The sequence below is a fragment of the Podarcis raffonei genome, chromosome 17, assembly GCF_027172205.1.
Source record: "Podarcis raffonei isolate rPodRaf1 chromosome 17, rPodRaf1.pri, whole genome shotgun sequence".
Taxonomy (NCBI): domain Eukaryota; kingdom Metazoa; phylum Chordata; class Lepidosauria; order Squamata; family Lacertidae; genus Podarcis; species Podarcis raffonei.
Window position 1 is genome coordinate 40915080 of NC_070618.1, and position 18846 is coordinate 40933925.

Genomic DNA, 18846 nt, shown 5'->3' on the forward strand with positions numbered 1-18846 from the left:
TGCAATGTATGACCCACTTTAATTTCTGTAAGATCTTCCTCTGTCTGTCTGTCTGTCTGTCTATCTGTCTCCTCTCTCTTTTCTCTCCCGAAGATTGCCATGGCAGTTCTTGTGTGAACCACTTTAAATCGAGCCTCAATCCAGTTCTGGATCACATTCTACTCAGGGAAAGATGGATAAGTCTAGATCCAGTCCATTTCCAGCACTTCACATTTGTTCATTGATAAATCTTCATCCCCTTTTTGTATCAATCTTCTCTTTTAAAGAAATATGTTCCCCAAAACTGTATTTAAATGTATGCTTTCTCACAAAATACACATTACTAAATGTATTTTATCTTAAAACATAGACTTATATATGCTTTAAAAAAAACTTTTATTTGCTTTTTGAGCCAAGAACTACATCACAAAATTTGGAGAAGAGCAGTGTCTGAAATATATCTTCATACTGATCACACATTAGTCCAAAACATGTGGATCAGATCAGTCTGCAAATTGGCAGAAGTCAAAATTCCTCCAGCCTTCGTCATTCTACCTGTTAAACACCAGTGGCCATATTCACAAGCAGTGTACTTAAACAGAGGTGTAAAAGGGATGTCAAACTCAAAAAGTGGTTTGAGTGCCAAAATTCATCATTCATGAGATGCCATTACAGTGGTACCTCGAGATGTGAACAGGATCCATTCCGGAGCCCTGTTCGCATCCAAAAGCAAACGTAACTAACGATGGCACGTCTGCGCATGCGCGCGTTGCTTTTCGCCACTTCTGCACATGCGCGTGACGTCATTTTGAGTGTCTGCGCATGCGCGAGCGGCAAAACCCGGAAGTAATGCGCTCCGTTACTTCCGGGTTGCCGTGGAGCACAACTCAAATGTGCTCAACATGAAGCATATTCAACCCGAGGTATGACTGTACTACAAAAATGTCACTTTTTGTGATTGCAAAGCCAAATTATTAAGTCTACCTCAACCTGATACAGTGGTACCTCAGTTTAAGAATGGTCCAGTTTAAGAACGATTCGGTTTACAAACTCCGCAAAATCGGAAATAGTGTCCCGGTTTGCGAACTTTACCTCAATCTAAGAACGGAAGCTGAATGGTGGAAAGGCACCGGCAGCGGGAGGCCTCATTAGGGAAAGCATGCCTCGGTTTAAGAACAGCTTTGGTTTAAGAACGGACTTCAGGAATGAATTAAGTTCATAAACCGAGGTACCACTGTACAAAAAATGCAGGGCATGGGGGAGGGATGTTAGTTGTTTCTGCAGCTGAGGCAACTTGCCTGTTCTCAAAGCACTTGAATGTGAAATAAAGAATATGTTCTGTGTACACACCTTTGACCATGCTGAGTGCTGGGCACAGGCAATGTGGCTTGCAAGGAGTCAGACTATTAGGCCACGTAGCCCAGAACTAGTTGCCCCAAGAGCATTCCACCAACTAAAAGTCATCTTTAAAACAGCATGCAAGCCCATCACACAAACCCACACAATATCCATGAGAGCAGAAGGATCAAACCGTCGTAGGACAGGAAGCCACAACAGAATCACGTGTATAGTCAAAAATCATTGGGTTAAATGGCAGGCAGGAATGCCAAAGGCATTTTTCCTGGAACTCCACCTCCTTTCCATATTATTATTATTATTATTATTATTATTATTATTATTATTATTATTGCCACATGTGTTAAGCTGAATGTGCACAAGTTAAATGCGTAAGTTGTGAGCTTACTGTAACTGGCAAGAGTCAGTTCCTGTGGTTTACAAAGGGGCTTTTGGCTTCCATGAAGGTGGCTCTGTGCAATGTGTGCGGAACGCACATTTGCAACCCTGAAAGAGCTGGATCTCCCCCCCTTGTGACTCAGGGGCAGCCAACAGGGTCCCATCCAGATATTTGTGCTGGACTACAGCTCCCGTCATCTCTGTTCCCTTGGCCATGCTGCCTGGGGCTGGTGGGAGTTGTGGTCCATCTGGGGGGCAGCCCATTAGCAGCCTGTGTGGAGTCCCAAGGAGGAGTACTTCTGCCCATGGAATGCCAGAGCAGAACTCATGGGAATTTCAACATTGCACAGCACTAAATAGATCTCCCTTAAAAAAATTAAAAACCTTTTTTTTAAAAGCTGCTTTTCTTTAGTGACCAGCCACAAAGCAATGTTCTCCAGCAAAGCTGACAGCTCTGAACAAGAGAGCCGGGGACAAGAAGGGATGTGAGGTCAGGATTAAGAGCATCAGTGGCAGAGGGGGAAACATGCCTTCATCACAGGCCTTGTCAGCGACTGCAAGCAGCCATCCTGAACAGATGTACCGCCCCGCCCTGCACCTTGCCACTGCCACAGTTCGAACAAGGGAAGCAGCCAGGTGAGGACACAGGGCCAGGATCTGTGTGCCATGCCTGTTCCGAGTCACTGACAACTTCCATCCGCTGTTTTCCAGTGCTGCTCACCCTTAATGCAAGTCCTCTTAAAGTCACAGTCCTAGTCACAAATTCTGCTCTCCACCTCCCCCCGCCCCCGCCCCGTCCGCCACTTCTCTCTCTCTCCTCTCTCTCTCTTTGACACATCTCTATTTTTAGCTTCCCCTTCACGGCAGCATTTGGCTGCTGTTGCTGCTCTCGGCCCTCGTGCAAATGAGCTCACGCTCTGCCTCACATGCCTCAATCGCAGTACCTTCCAGGCCTGGCGCCAGTTCTGCGGCTGCAGGGGAGAGGGGGGCAGGAGGGGCAGGGAATGAGGAGTCTCAAAAATCCCCCAGCTTCTGCTGGCCCTCTGCTTAGTGGTACACCTTGTGGAAGGCACCTGTGTGGCACAGTGGCTTGGTCATTGGGCTAGGACTGAGGAGACTTTGGGGGCCTCGAAGCCTGATGGCTGGACTTGGACCAGTCACTGGAGCACAAGGCTAAAATTGGCTCTGCAATGCCATACCCTCCAACATTTTCCCAATGAAAATACTATTAAAGTGTTGTTGTTGTTGTTGTTGTTGTCGTCGTTGTTGTTGTTGTTATCATGATCATCATGCCCCCACCCTTCTGACTGGGTTTCCCCAGCCACTCTGAGCGGCTTCCAGCATATATGAAACCATAACAAAACATTAAACATTAAAAAGCTTCCTAGCCAGGGCTGCTTTCAAATGTCTTCTAAAAGTTGTGTAGTTACTCCTCTCCTTAACTCAGGGGTCGCGTAACTCCATACCCTCCAACATGTCTCTGGTGAAAATAGGAATGTCCTAAGGAAAGGGGGACATTCCAAGATCAAATCAGGAACCAGGATGGCTTCTGTAAATCTGGGACTGTCTCTGGGAAATAAAGGAGGGTCTGCAATGTTTCTGAATGCCAGATGCTGGGAACCTCAGGAGAGAGGGGAGGGCTCTTGTGCCTGGGTCTTGCTTGGAGGTTTCCCTGTAAGCATCTGGGAGGACACTGGGAGGACAGCTGCTGGACTAGAAGAGCCATTGGCCTGATCCAGATGGTTCTTCTTATGTTCATTCATCCTGATTTGCTTGCAGAAAGGTTACATGGTGGCTAGACAGTGTATGGTATTTATGGAGCAGTAGTTCTGATTCATGACCATGAGCATTCATCTTGCAATCCTAAGAGGGAGAGAGAAGCCTGAGATTGGCCAGAGGCACCTAACTCTGCTCAGTCCTTGCCCCATCTTCCTATTGTGCTTGTAGTCCAGTCATCCAAGGGGAATATGGGCAGGAGACGGCATTGCTGTGCCCTTCAGAGCAGACAACAAGCAGAAGCTGATTGTGGGTGGGGAGATTCAAGGGACTGCATTCAGGCTGCAATATCCCTCAGGCAGAATCCATCGCTTTGGTTGCTCCTGTACCACCTTCAAGGATTGCAAAGGAGAGTGAATATAAACAGGCGTCTCCTATCCTAGTGGTGCCAAGATGGGAAAAATCACACCTGGTGAAGTTCTCTCTTCTATGCAACCCTCAAGACAGAGGTGGCTAACTTGAGGCACTCAGCGCCCCTCCCAGCAGAGCCAGGAGCCAGGACTGATGGGCACCCGACTGAACTTAGATGGACAAAAGCTCTCTCATGGGGTCTGAATTTGGCAATCCATCATCCTTCCTGCTGGGATATGACTTACTGCTCCCAGCATCCTAAACCCATGCCTCTACTTTGCTCTCTCCTCCTGCCCTCCACAAATCCTGCCCTGCTCCTCACATATCGCACCAAGTGCCCTGATCCACAGGGTCATGTCTTCCCATCTTCTGTCCCCCGACTCTCTCTCCCCCCATGCCCCCGGCCAGAGATCTGCAAGGCTTGTCAGGCTCCAGCTGTTCCACACAGTGGTTTATCTAGGTCACCAATTACCCAACAGGCCCTCTTGCTGCCAGCACCACTGTCTAGAAAATCCCATCCTGCACAGATGGGACAGATCAACAGCACCCAGGGTTCAGGAGCCGGTCACTGATTTTTGCTCCCAGGGACGAGGAGGGGAAGCTTGGGAGAATACAGCTCACCCCCTCAAGCCCCCAAAGCAGGAACAGAAGCGCCAGCATCTACACCAGCTGTTTTCCTTGAGATTAGTCCCAGAACAACCCAAGAAAAGCTGGTATAATCTGCATCTCATCTGCTGTATTGGCACTGATCAGGGTACCAAACCAGGTTTATTTCATGGCCATAACTGCTTCTTCATAGATGTATTATGCTCACCTATGACATTTTTCATCTCCAGAGACCTCCCAGGGAAAATGGTTCTGCCCTCAAATTTGCCACATATAATGACATGATGGTTGGGAATTTACAAACAGTTCCATTCCTGGAGAATATTATTATTATTATTATTATTATTATTATTATTATTATTATTATTAACCTGCAAGTAAATTTGCTCACAAACAAGCACACTAATCAGCCATTTCAAGCAATGTGCTGGTGTACCTACCCATGCACAGATTGCCCCTCAAATTAAGCATTTGAGGCTGCCACTGCAGACTGTAGGTGAGAGACATTCCAGGTATATTTCATTTGCTCGTTTGTTTAAGCTGCAAGCATTTCTGCTGCACTCTTCAATCTTAAAAGAGGTCCCAGAGCAGGCAAACAATAAAAAAACAGCAACAAATGATCACACTAAAACTACGATACATTTCAAAACATCTAAAAGGCTTACAAATAAAATTCCCTGGGCAACAGAATAAGATTTTTACAGAAGCCATTTCACACCAAAAAAATTGGACAAACTCTTCCTAGCTGGCACTATTTAAAAACTTTTTACACCCACTGACTGTCAGTAAAACAGGATTTACTATCTATCACTACTCCTGTCCCTGAGAGGTGAGAGATTCCAGGGCTTCCAGGAGCTTCCCCAGAGTTTGTGTTTCTTTTGGAATGAGGAACAGCGGAGACTATGGTGTCTTTAGGATATATGGTTTATTTACACATATATCCAATCTGAGCCTACGGTGGAGGGGTTTACAGCATTAAACCCCCCAAAAGGGTCTTGCTTCTCCCAGAGCTGCAGCCTTGGCTTCAAACAGAAATCAGGCATAGCTCTGTCTCCCAGCTGCCCAGTTGGCAGCCTGCTAGCTTCTACTTCAAACACACCTGAGCTCCCAGCTCTGGCCTTTGATTCTCTAACTACCAGCGAGTTGAGGGAGGGAGGTCCAATCATCTGGCACAGAGCCATTTCCTTTGTTACCTTAATGGCCCATACTTAGAGGGCCCTTACCAAGAGACTTGTCTGGCTGTTTCAGCAATTTGAATTAGATTTTAACACTTGCTGTATCCAGGAATTAGAAGAGTCTCTGCATACAGCCTTTCCCACCCCCACCAACTCATAACACTGTGTTAATTTCTGAGCCTGACTCAGGCATAAGAGGTGATACTGTTCATCTTGCTAGCTAGGAACCTTTTGGATACCCCAGAGGCTGCATCTTTCACTCTTTCTCCGCCTTTTCCTTATCCCTTCTACAGTACTTTGTGCTTCTGAAGAGCTCTCCATCCATTTCCATCAACTCTGATGGACCCCTGTCTCACAAAATAAGGACCTGGCATTAAACTTCCTTTCTGAAGCCCATCAGCTGACCACACCAGTCTCTGACCTTCCACTTCAAAGTCCAATCAGGTCCCTGTTCCTTGAGAAGACTTGCTCCTTTTCTTCCTCCAGTTAAGGACTGGTTCTTTGGATACAATCTAGGGCTCTTTGGAAGAGCGTCCCTTTGTTAATCTGCTATTTATGCAAACAAATCAGAAGCACCCAGCCCAAAAGAATCCTGGCAGCTGTAGTTTACACCCCTTGCAGAATTACAGTTCCCAGCACCCTTAACAAACTACAGTTCCCATAATTCTTTGGGAGGAGAGAATGTGCTTTAAATGTATGGCATGTACCTGGCCTGGATTCTGGTACCTTTTAAGGGTGGTAAAGCAGAGGACATTTCAGTAGGTGCAACTTGTTATGGGTGGGAGAGAGAGAGAGAGGGAGAGGGAGAGGGAGAGAGGGAGGAGAGAGAGAGAGAGAGAGAGAGAGAGAGAGAGAGAGAGAGAGAGAAGCTGCACTTGCTAAAATTCCATCTTATTAGAGACCCCCTTCCTTTTTTTGCATCCGGTCATCCAGCTTATAGAGACAAGAATTTACCTGCTTTGGGCCAGATCAAATTCCTCTTAAATGGAAGAGACAACCGTGTAAGCAGGAGTGTGACTTTGTTTTCAAGCAGCAAAGCTCTTAAGGATTTTCTTAAGTATGAATGTGATTGATTGCAGCAGTGACAATGTGCTTCAGCAATGCACTTGGGGTGTATAAACACATAATTCATCTCAGATTTGATCTCTGATTGATGTATGGAGTTACAGATACATTTCTACAGATACATTCCTTGCACATTTTTGACTTTGGCATTCATTACTTTTTAGCTTATGGCCAAGACAAATAAAAAAAAGAAAAGGGGGTGGGGAATGTGCTTGGAGCAGACACAGCTGAACTGCAGCAAACCAGGAGTTGCCACCAGCGACACACCGGAGAAAAGTTGGTTTGAAATTCAGATCCCTTTCCCAACAAAGGGCACATTGTTGTTGTTGTTGTTTAGTCGTTTAGTCGTGTCCGACTCTTCGTGACCCCATGGACCAGAGCACGCCAGGCACTTCTGTCTTCCACTGCCTCCCGCAGTTTGGTCAGACTCATGTTTGTAGCTTCGAAGACACTATCCAACCATCTCGTCCTCTGTCGTCCCCTTCTCTTTGTGCCCTCCATCTTTCCCAACATCAGGGTCTTTTCCAGGGAGTCTTCTCTTCTCATGAGGTGGCCAAAGTACTGGAGCCTCAGCTTCATGATCTGTCCTTCCAGTGAGCACTCAGGGCTGATTTCCTTAAGAATGGATAGGTTTGATCTTCTTGCAGTCCATGGGACTCTCAAGAGTCTCCTCCAGCACCATAATTCAAAAGCATCAATTCTTCGGCGATCAGCCTTCTTTATGGTCCAGCTCTCACTTCCATACATCACTACTGGGAAAACCATAGCTTTTACTATACGGACCTTTGTTGGCAAGGTGATGTCTCTGCTTTTTAAGATGCTGTCTAGGTTTGCCATTGCTTTCCTCCCAAGAAGCAGACGTCTCTTAATTTCGTGGCTGCTGTCACCATCTGCAGTGATCATGGAGCCCAAGAAAGTAAAATCTCTCACTGCCTCCATTTCTTCCCCTTCTATTTGCCAGGAGGTGATGGGACCAGTGGCCATGATCTTCGTTTTTTTGATGTTGAGCTTCAGACCATATTTTGCGCTCTCCTCTTTCACCCTCAATAAAAGGTTCTTTAATTCCTCCTCACTTTCTGCCATCAAGGTTGTGTCATCTGCATATCTGAGGTTGTTGATATTTCTTCCAGCAATCTTTTTTTTTTTTTTTTAATTTAATATTTATTAGGATTTTCAAAAAACACACAACAAACAAGAACAAGAAATAAACAAAACAAAAGAGAAAAAAAAACAAACACAAAAATACAAAATATTCAAAACTAAACAACAATAAAAACACATAAAAGTTTCTGATACTTATTGTTCTTAACCTTATTTCTCAGACCTCCTCACACCTCCCCTTCTTGTATTCCCATTTAAATTGTCAGTTCAGCAAGTCCTTAACTTATTTCTTTACCTTAACTTATACATTTATTCTAACTTACTATTGTTTTACTTTCCTTCTTTTTTCCATTTCCTCCATTTATTTTTAACAATCTTATTTTCAATTAATTTAAAAAGAAAAAACCAATTTTACCTTATTAAAAACACACATCCATACTTATACCCCATTAATTATTCTTAAACCTTTTTCCTGAAGTCGACCGACATTTCCCTTCCACGATTTGCCCAATTTCCTTACCATTAACTAAATTATAAAAAACAAATTATCCTTATACACCCTTTGGATTCCCAACCTCCGCCCACCCTTTTCCCGGTTCCAGACCCCAACCAATGTCCATCAGTCTTTATGTTATTTATTTAGCCTGGAGATCTCACGTCCGAGGCCCTTATATCTCTCTCAGTTCCTTTCCGCCGGTCTCTTTGATGGTCCTTAATGTTAAGCCCCAAGTCTCGGAGGGGCTCCGGCCCAACAGAATCCATGTTGCTTCCAGCCAGTCCTCCATACTTAAAAGCAAAGCCTATGGGGTGCTCCAACTCTTGTTTCAGATTTCTTACAGATCCAAATGTCCCCAAAGCTCCAGCTTTCACCTTCAACCAATTTGTAATCCTCAGGTCTTCAGGTCTCCTCCCGAGGAGATCTTTCCATTTTCCAGATTCCCATTCAGACCAGGCTTTCCACATCCAATTTTTATTATCCTTTTTTGTCATCATGTCAGGCCTCATGTTGTAACTCTCCTTTAACTCCTGCAAATCTCCTGCTCCTCCTTCATTTTCTTCAAAAACAACACATTGCTCCATCGTTTCTACGCTTTCAGTTTCATTTATTTGTTCAGTTAAATAGGCTTCCTGTTTCAAGTCCTTATCAGGCTCCAAGCTGTTGTTTACTGTCCAGTGTAGTAATGATACGTTTGTAGACAAAGCATTGTATTCATCTTTCAAGTTTCCCAAGAGAACGAAAACTCTGTCTAGTTCTGCTTGGAATTTACATACTCCAGTCATTTTTGTAGTGTAATGTCCTTATTCCCCCTCTAGGGGGATTTTAGTTCCTTAATGTTCCTTTCAGCTCAAAACCAAAAGTCCAGTTATTTTGTATCAGCCCTCCTTGTTTTTAACAAAGTTGTACCAAATAAACCAGCAGAAACAGCAGAAACAATGTTTTCTTTTTCCAGCTGACAGCTAGCTGACTAACAGCTCACTTGACAGCTGTCAAAATCTTCCATACACCAGGCTTTCTCATAGGGCGTTCCCGGGTCTGGGGGGGGGGGTAAAATTTCAGTCCCCAAGTTCTTTTTATCCTCCAGTAAATCTTCTTATAGTGTCAAAACCGTGAAATCAAAATCTTTTCATTAAAAAAAACAAGAAGCAAATTCTTTCGACCTTAGCTGCTCAGTCCTTTGCTTTAAATTGTTTACAAAGAGGGGGGGGTGACTTCCTTTTTAGCCCCTTCCCGCTCGTTCCAAATCCAGAATTAAAATTTTTTATAAAGTCCCAATCTCCGTATTACTCACGGGTTTATATTTTAGAGTCCAGTCGATCTTGGAAGAAGTTGGCGCTCTCTGTCTATGGCTTGCGGCTTCACTCCGTAGGCGAGGGAGTACTCTCAGCACCACGCCTCACCCTGCCTCCGTTCCGAAGCCTTTAAAAAGGCTCCGTCGCAGATTGGGGGGGCGCAAATGGTGCCCGCCGAGTCTCTGTGTTCACAGGCATCCGCGCCTGTGATTTTAAGGGTCCCCGCTTCGCCGCAGCGGCCAGACCCAGACGCTACGGAGCCGATTCCCTCCGGAGCTCGGAGGGAATCCGCCATTAAACAATGGCGCCAACCCGGAAGTCTTCTTCCAGCAATCTTAATTCCGGCTAGAGATTCATCCAGCCCAGCCTTTCGCATGATGAATTCTGCATATAAGTTAAATAAACAGGGAGACAAAATACAGCCTTGTTGTACTCCTTTCCCAATTTTGAACCAATCCGTTGTTCCATATCCAGTTCTAACTGTAGCTTCTTGTCCCACATAGAGATTTCTCAGGAGACAGATGAGGTGATCAGGCACTCCCATTTCTTTAAGAACTTGCCATAGTTTGCTGTGGTCGACACAGTCAAAGGCTTTTGCATAGTCAATGAAGCAGAAGTAGATGTCTTTCTGGAACTCTCTAGCTTTCTCCATAATCCAGCGCATGTTTGGAATTTGGTCTCTGGTTCCTCTGCCTCTTCGAAATCCAGCTTGCACTTCTGGGAGTTCTCGATCCACATACTGCTTGAGCCTTCCTTGTAGAATTTTAAGCATAACCTTGCTAGCATGTGAAATGAGTGCAATTGTGCGGTAGTTGGAGCATTCTTTAGCACTGCCCTTCTTTGGGATTGGGATGTAGACTGATCTTCTCCAGTCCTCTGGCCACTGCTGAGTTTTCCAAACTTGCTGGCATATTGAGTGCAGCACCTTAACAGCATCATCTTTTAAAATTTTTAATAGTTCAGCTGGAATACCATCACTTCCACTGGCCTTGGTATTTGCACATATTGGGCACATATTGCACACCAAAAGAGGAATTCTCCCAGACAGACCTCTTAAACCTTTTAAGAGTGGTGGAGGAGAGGACCAGAAATGTTGCTGCCCTGGACATGCTCACTTTGAACTGCAACGGATGAGAGTTGGTTGCACCATGAGAACACCATGGAAGCCCCTCCCTCTGCTGCTGACCTCTCTCCATCTTTTCCCAACTGACACCAACTTGGACCTTCTCATGGCTGTGACATTGCAATGCCTTAGCCAATGGCTTGTATAGTCTGTGTTTTCATCAGGTCTTGCCCTTTTGTGACCATTTTTGCAAAAGTGCCGTGTGCACAGATGTTGTTGTTAGCTCCTAAAATTCCATTTACTTAGAAAACCTGAGTTAAGAAATGGAATATAGACTTTTGGGCTCAGAATGGGATCTTGTGTAGAGAGCAGCAGGAAGTTCTTTACGGATATTTGCACACATTTTCTTACTCTGATTTATTCTGTTCTAAAATAGTGATGATCGGAGAAGAGTTGAGAAATAGTTATGTGAAAAAGTCGAGGTGGGGAGAGACCGGGAAGGGGAGAGCTGCAAGGAGCAGCACAGGGCACGGGCTGCTTACGTCTGACCACGGCTAAATTCCTACTTGTGATTTCCAGACCAGATGTTGCTCACATTGTCCACTACAGTATTGAGAACTAGAAACGTACTCTTAAAAAGAGACAGAGGGTGTGTTCACATTACTCCTTTAGAGCACAGTGAAGTTGTTACGGTGGGTTTTTTTTGGGGGGGTTTTTTTTGCCATTTCACTGCTCTCCCCACACCCAGCTGTTCACATTCTTGTGCTTCATTTTCTTCTGTTTGTGTGCACTCCAGGGGGCACTGGCTGCCTTTACTCTGTGAAGAGGGGTTCACACATGGTCTAGAGATGAGCTAAAAGTAAAGGGACCCCTGACCATTAGGTCCAGCCGTGACCGACTCTGGGGTTGCGGCATTCATCTTGCTTTACTGGCCGAGCATGTGGCCAGCATGACTAAGCCACTTCTGGTGAACCAGAGCAGTGCACAGAAACGCCGTTTACGTTCCCACCGCAGTGGTACCTATTTATCTACCTGCACTTTGACATGCTTTCGAGCTGCTAGGTGGGCAGGAGCAGGGACCAAGCAAGGGGAGCTCACCCCGTCATTGCGGGGATTAGAACCGCCGACCTTCTGATCAGCAAGCCCTAGGCTCTGTGGTTTAACCCACAGCGCCACCCGCATCCCTCGAGATGATGAGCTAGGGACTTCCGGTCAGCGCCAGCGACAATGGCGGAACTCTTCTGATCTTCCAGGGGAGCCGCTCCGGGAATTGAGGGTCTGCTGCTGCGGCAAAAGCAGCGACCCGATAGAAACCACAGGCAGTAAGAGCCTGTGGACCTGGGATCCGGCTGACACCTTGAGCGCCTCTCTGGCTCGCAAGGAGACCTCTTTCCGAGGCTCCGTCGCGAGGCTGGGTAAGTGCGCGGTGTTTTGGATCAACCGCTACATTCCCGGAGTGAAGCCTCACAGCCGTTGTCAGAGAGCACTGATTTCTTTCTGGACAATTTGGTTTGAAAAAACAACTACCCGTGAGTAGAACCAATTAAAAGAGCTAAGATAAGATTAAAGGTGCAAGGACTTAAATATTGATTGGAGTCTTTTAAAAAGAAAAATTAATCTGGCGTTAATAGCGGGAAAGTGTAAACAGGAAGTCCACTTTTCGCTCTTGTATATCATCTGAAGCAAAGGCACCATAAGCAAAGATCCTGCAATTTTATTTGCAAGTTTAAATATCCGCAGTTTTAAAGTTTTTTCTTTTTTTTGGGAGAGTCTTTGTTTTCAACAATATTGGACCTAAAACCTTTTCATCACTGACCTGGGAACAGGCTGTCTGAAGTATTATTTTTTTTAAAAAAAAAAAAGACTAGTAAAATTATTACCATTTGGATAATTGGAAGCGTTAGAAGTTTAAAAGTTACAGTTTCATCTTTCCCTTTCTGCATTTAAAATGGAGTCTTGATACATTCTCTTCTTCTTGTTTACTTCTTCACGGATCTGACATGGCATTTGGAATATAACTTGTATCCCTCTAGTGGGGAAACTTGGAAAACTTTGAAACTGTTACAAATAACTTTCAGATGAAAGTGGCAAATGGAAGCGTGAGAATTAACCTTGAACAATAAAATGCAGACCTCAGAAGTAATAACAAACCTACTGTACAAGATAAATTGCCAGCTGGAAGGCCTTCTAAAGAAACTTGATTTTATAAATGGACGGGACAGTGGACAACAGGAAAAGAACTCTCTGGATCAGGCTGACTTATTGGAAGGAAAGGATGGAGGAGAGAGTGAAGCTATATTTGAGCCATCTAGGAATGTACAATTGCAAACTGTGGATTATAAAATAAGGACAGATGGTAAAGATATGGCAGATGGACAGGCGGGGACTACAGGATGCCAATCCGGTCTGATCAAGTACAAGGACTCTGTCATATATGGATTTTGGGACTGTGGAGATATGGACATGGACTTGAGTTTAAAAGAGATGGATGGACTTGGGGTCTGTGGGACTAGAGGTATTTGGATATATCTTTTGAAGAGTAACATCAATTATAACCCCACTTGTGGAATTTTGGTTGACCTACAGAAAGATTGCAATTTTAATGTTAGGATGAAATTCTTCAGAGATGAGTCAGATGAAATGAGAGAGCATAAAAGAGAAATGAAAGGGTATAAACGAAATATGCAGAAGGGACTGGGAGGAAATCTAAGAGCCTCGGATATTAGATTTCCAGATTAAGTAACAATAGGGAATTTGACGGGAAGGCCAGGCAGCCACTGGGACCAGGGGGGTGATGGGGGAAAAAATTTGGGGAAAGCAAAGTGTGTAAATTTCATTTTAAGTTTAAAAGTTATAGTAAATTGCTAAAGTGTTGGTGAAACTATATAACGGTGGATATAGGTTTATTGGACTTTGTACAAATTGGGTGAGACTTTATACAATTACTTTTGGATAACTATGATGCTATTGAAGATTAAGAAAATGTTTAAATATATTAATTAAATATATGGGAAGGATTTGCTGAAACAATATCCGAAGCGGAATACAAAAGTGGGAGGTGTGAGGAAGTCATAGAAACAAGCAAATGAAAGATGGGTTTAAATGTATTATTTTGTTTTTTGTTTTTTTCTTTTTTTTGTTTTTGTTGTATGTCCTTTTTTGTCTTTTTCTCTTTTTTTCTGTATTGTTGAAAATCAATAAATATTATTTAAAAAGAGAGAGAGATGATGAGCTAGGAATGGCTGAATGTCTCCAGAAGCACATGGGGGCAGCCTTCCATGGAGCAAGCTGAAAAGCTGGCCTGGACAGAAGGCTTGCCATGGTGCTACCTTGAATTCCTCCACCAGCACTGGAAACACAGGGAGTTCACAGTCAGCAGGAAGCAGAATACAGCCAGAGACAGGAGGCTAGATTTGAACTCAGAATACATGCCTGCTCTGAGAAACCCCACTTTCATATTTGTCTAAGCCAGTGTTTCCCACAGTGGGCAATACCACCCCCTGGGGGGGGGGCGCTGGAATGACCCAGGAGTGGTAGTAGCCTTGGGTGCAAATGGAGGACATTGAATAAGGGGGCAGTGGAAGCATACAGTAAGAAGAGAGGAGAAGAAAATTTTTAAAAACAGTTTGTACATGTTTCATCTGTTGTGGTCAGCAGGACAGCAACAGTGCCTCCCCTGGATCTGGCAGTCAGGCTAGAGACAAGGGCTTTTCCTTTTCCAGCTTCACCCAGGCCTGGAAAGTGGGAAGTGTTGTAGAGCATAGGTGGCAATATAAACACATAAAAGATCACAAATTTGTCACTGCATCTTTCTGTTTGCTTGCTTAAAGAAGGTAGATTTTCGGGGGGGGAGTATTTTTTTTTTCTGTAAAGGCGGTGGTAGGCCAAATAAGTTTGGAAACCTCTGGTCCAACTCATTCTCTCTTTTGCCTTCCAGAGATGAGCTTGCTCCATGGACTGCCCTAGAGCTCACATCTGACAGATCAAGATTTTCTCCCCAGCCTCGCCAAGGGTGCCTGTCTGGGGAGGACACAATGCCCTCCTTCCCGCTCTGCGCTCTGCTGGTGCTGCTCCTGCCAGGATTGCTGCCTGCCACTCTCACCTGCCCGCCACAGTGTGTCTGCGAGACTCGCCCATGGTTCACGCCACAGTCTGTCTACCATGAGGCCCGTACAGTGGACTGCAATGACCTGCTGCTGACCCAAGTGCCAGGGAATCTCTCTTCAGAAACCCAGGTTCTCCTGCTGCAGAGCAACAAGATATCCAGGGTCAGCGGGGAGCTGCAGCACTTGCTCAACCTGACCGAGCTTGACCTCTCGCAGAACCACTTCTCCAGAATCAGCGATACTGGGTTAGCTAACCTCTCGCGCCTCATTACGCTTTACTTGGAGGAGAACCAGGTGGAGGAGCTACCTGACCACTGTTTGCATGACCTCACGTCACTTGAGGAACTTTACATAAACCACAACCACATCTCTTCCATCGAGCCGTTGGCCTTTGCTGGTTTGAGCAGCCTACTTCGGCTGCATCTCAATGCCAATCATCTCCGTGCCATTAACCACCGCTGGTTCCTCCCTCTCCCCAATTTGGAGATCCTGATGATTGGAGAGAACCCCATCTCACAGCTAGAAGGGGGCAGCTTCCAGCCACTGGGACGGCTTCACAGCCTCGTCTTGGCTGGGATGGAGCTAAGCGAAGTACCCGCTGATGCTTTCCGAGGGCTGGATTACCTGGAAAGTTTGTCGTTCTATGACAACCATCTTCCACATGTTCCCACCAAGGCACTGAAGGGCCTTCCTCTCCTGAAGTTCCTGGATCTCAACAAGAACCCCATTGCAGAAGTTCGGACAGGGGACTTCAAGGACATGCTGCACTTGGAGGAGCTGAGCCTCAACAGCATGGAGGATCTGACCGGCATCCACAAAGACGCTTTTGAGAATCTCCCGGAGTTGGCAAAGCTCGAGCTGTGCAACAACCCACGTCTCTCCTACTTGCATCCTGGAGCCTTCCGGGAGGTGCCAGCTCTTCGCACCCTTCTGGCCAGCAATGCAGCCCTCAGCCTCTTCCCTCTAGGCCTGACAGGGGCCTTGCCAGCTTTGGCAGAGCTCAGTCTCTATGGAAACCCACTACGCTGTGATTGCCCAGAAGCCTGGCAGCCGTTGACCATGGGACATGTCCGGTTAATTGAGTCCCAAACCACGCTCTGCACCCTGCCCTTGGAAGCCGCTGGGCAACAACTCCAAGAAGAGCTGAAAGGTGTCATGGGAGGATCATGCCTGCCAGAAATCTCCTCCAAGGCTCTCTCCGAGAGGCTGGAGGTATCGGCTGGCTCAACAACAGCTCTGGATTGCCCAGCCAGCTCAGAGCCACCACCGCAGTTCCACTGGATAACGCCATCGGGGGGGAAAGTGACCACAGGGTCAGGGAGGCTCCATCTGAGGGTAGGGGGAACTCTAGAGATCAGTGCCACCAGCCTGGCAGACTCAGGAGTCTACACTTGTGTGGCGTGGAATGGGCTGGGCTCTACCAGCCGCAGTGTGGTCCTTGCTGTGACGGAAGACAGACCCACTGCCCCCATCCGGCTGCTTGTCCTTGCTAAGAAGGTTCAGTCACATTTTGTGGTGGTGGAGTGGACGACATCCTTTGCGGAGGGGAGGAAGAGTGAGAGGAGTGATGAGTCCTCCACAGCCCACCCACCTCCTCCACTGCTGCCGTGGTCGTCAGCTACCATGCGAATCCATAATCCCCACCTGAGCTACACAGCACGAGTCCCTGTGGGCATCAAGGAGTTCAACCTCACGCACCTACAGCCAGCCACCCGCTATGAGATTTGCCTTACTGTTGTGTCCTCTGTTCCCAGGTCCTCGGCAGCTGCTGGTTACGCGGATGTCCCCCCATCCTTGGTGACCTCCACCAGCTCTTTGGAAGCTGCCTTAGCAACCCCACGTGCTTCCGCAACTTCTCTGGATTCCTGGGCAACCCAAGAAGGGTCTTCCGCCTCGTCTGTGGGTCATCTGACAACCACAGTTTCTTTGGCAGTTTCCAAGGGCTCCTCGGCGCCCCCAACAAGCCCCTTGCCAACCTCTGCCATGACTCCGCCTCTTCTGCAGCTGCCCCACACCCAGCGCTCCTGCCTCAATGTCACCACCAAGGAGGCCTCGCTCGCAGTGGAACTGATGGGAGGTTGGGCTGGAGGAGCAGCCTTGGCTGCCATCACCGGCTCCTTGCTGGCCGCCCTGAGCGCAGTGCTGCTGCTTCTCTGTGCCTCGCGGCGACTCAAGGAGAAAGGCTGCCGTCATTCGCTCAAGAAGTACATGCAGCATGCGGCGGCCATCCCGCTCAACGAGGTCTACCCGCCCCTCATCAGTTTGTGGGATGCGGAGGGGGACCCGCCCCTGCCCATGGCACCGCTGGTGCAACTGGCTCCGCCCATGTCAGCTCCGCCACCTCCTCCAGCCACAGGAGGGGGGCACCCTCTCCTGCTGCCCCCTCCACCAGGCCAGATTGACACGTCCAAGACCTACCTGTGGCAACAGCCGTGAAGGAAACAGGTGGCAGGTGGGCACACACACCTCTGCCTCCTGCTCCTGGTGGGAGAACTCCCTTCCCCATGGATTTTAGGGTATGGGGCTTCCCAATCCATGCCCTTTCCTCCCACTTTTCTTCCTTGCGCACCCACCTTTGCATACACCGCCTCTAGAGAGCACCAGGAAGCTGGATGTTTATTCTTTAGTCAAGGTCTCACTGTGTAGTCGTAGCCAAATAAGGAGGGGAGTGTGACAGGTGGATGACAGAGCAACTGGGACAGTGTAGCCCCTGGGGGGCAAGGGGGGAGAGATGAGTTTTTGAATAAAGCTGTGGCATTAGAGAACACAGAGAGTGTTTGGGTGTGTTGGTTGGAAAGGAAGCCAACACAGAACATCCCTGTGCAAGCTGTGAAATGTATCCATCTTACCCAAAGTAAAAAATAAGTTGCTTTTAGAAACTAAGGTTGAGATGCTTCCCTCTTGTGGGCATTTGGGGATTAACAGGCCAGTTTCTCCTCCTGGGCTGGACTGCAGCTTCAGTTTCAGACGGGAGAGAGGAGGAGAGAGAGACCTGTCCAGATCAAGGCATCCATGGCCTTTAGAGACCCTAAGCACTGGGGGAGGGGTATGGTGCCCCCAAATTCATGATGCAAAATAAAAACAATACTAATCCCCTAAAATATATTTTTGTTTTTCAAAATGACACAAAACTTACACATATGCCGAAATGCACAAGCATATAGGTCCATGCAACCTCATCATTGTGATCTACTGTAGCAGGACACCCCCTGGTTTAGGTGGGTGTTAGGAAGAGAGCAGGAAAATGGGGGGAGGCTGCCTAGGAGAGTGTAAGGAAGCCTAACAAAGTTCTGAGTTTTCACATGTTTTTTTAAAAATATCAAATGTCATTTTATTTTTAAAAAATCTCATTTGTGTGTGGGGGGAGGGGGAGTTTGGTACCCCTGCTTTTCTGATGCCCTAAACACATGCCTAGTCTGCCTGTTGGATAATCCAACATTGCGTTAACAGCAATCCCATGCTCTGGCCTGTAGGTCCTCTGTTCTGATCTCAGGCATACAAGGACAGATGGTACTTACCTGAGTGGCAAAAAAAAGGCACTTTGCTCAAAGGGCATTACTTCTCATGTCCCAGGACTAGGAGCCATGGCATTAAAAACTGGTTTTGCGGTTTGAGCCCTGAATCTTGTGAGCTTTCTCCATGCTGTTTTCCACTGGCTGGCTTCTGGCTAGCCTCAGCCAAGCCCCATAGACTCTCTTTGTCGGAAGGTGATGAGTCAGCCGGACCTGACCATCTTTTACCATTGAGAGTTCGCTGAGCTTCCTCAGAAGACAGCTGACAGTTGCTGAGTGCTAATCCCGTGGCCCCATCGTCATCATCCTTGACCAATTGAAGATGACTCTCACACCAAATCCAGGTTACAGAAAAGGTTGGAATCGTAGAATGGTAGAGTTGGAAGGGGCCACGTGACTCATCTAGTCCAACCCCTGCAAGGCAGGAATCTTTTGCCCAGTGTGGGGCTCAAACACACGACCCCGAGATTAAAAGTCTCATGCTCCACTCACAAAACATTATGGCAGAAGCAGGAGAAACAGGAATGGCCACCCCAGGAGTTCACATTATGCATAGTTTCAGAGGGGAACGTGCATTTTCTGCTGCA

General features: G+C 46.7%; 1 protein-coding gene across 2 annotated transcripts in view; it reads left to right on the top strand.

The window, feature by feature from the left end:
• Positions 1 to 18361, top strand: part of LOC128404788 (leucine-rich repeat neuronal protein 1-like) — a 35342-nt gene extending 16981 nt beyond the window's left edge. The window contains exons 2-3 of one of the 2 annotated variants that reach the window (XM_053370712.1): positions 11438 to 11500; positions 14579 to 18361. In XM_053370712.1, coding sequence (XP_053226687.1) covers positions 14676 to 17183 — 2508 coding nt within the window. In that variant the 5' untranslated portion in view covers positions 11438 to 11500; positions 14579 to 14675 and the 3' untranslated portion in view covers positions 17184 to 18361. The remainder of the gene's footprint in view (positions 1 to 11437; positions 11501 to 14578) is intronic. The other variant, XM_053370711.1, reaches the window with a different exon arrangement.
• The last annotated feature ends 485 nt before the right edge of the window (positions 18362 to 18846 follow it).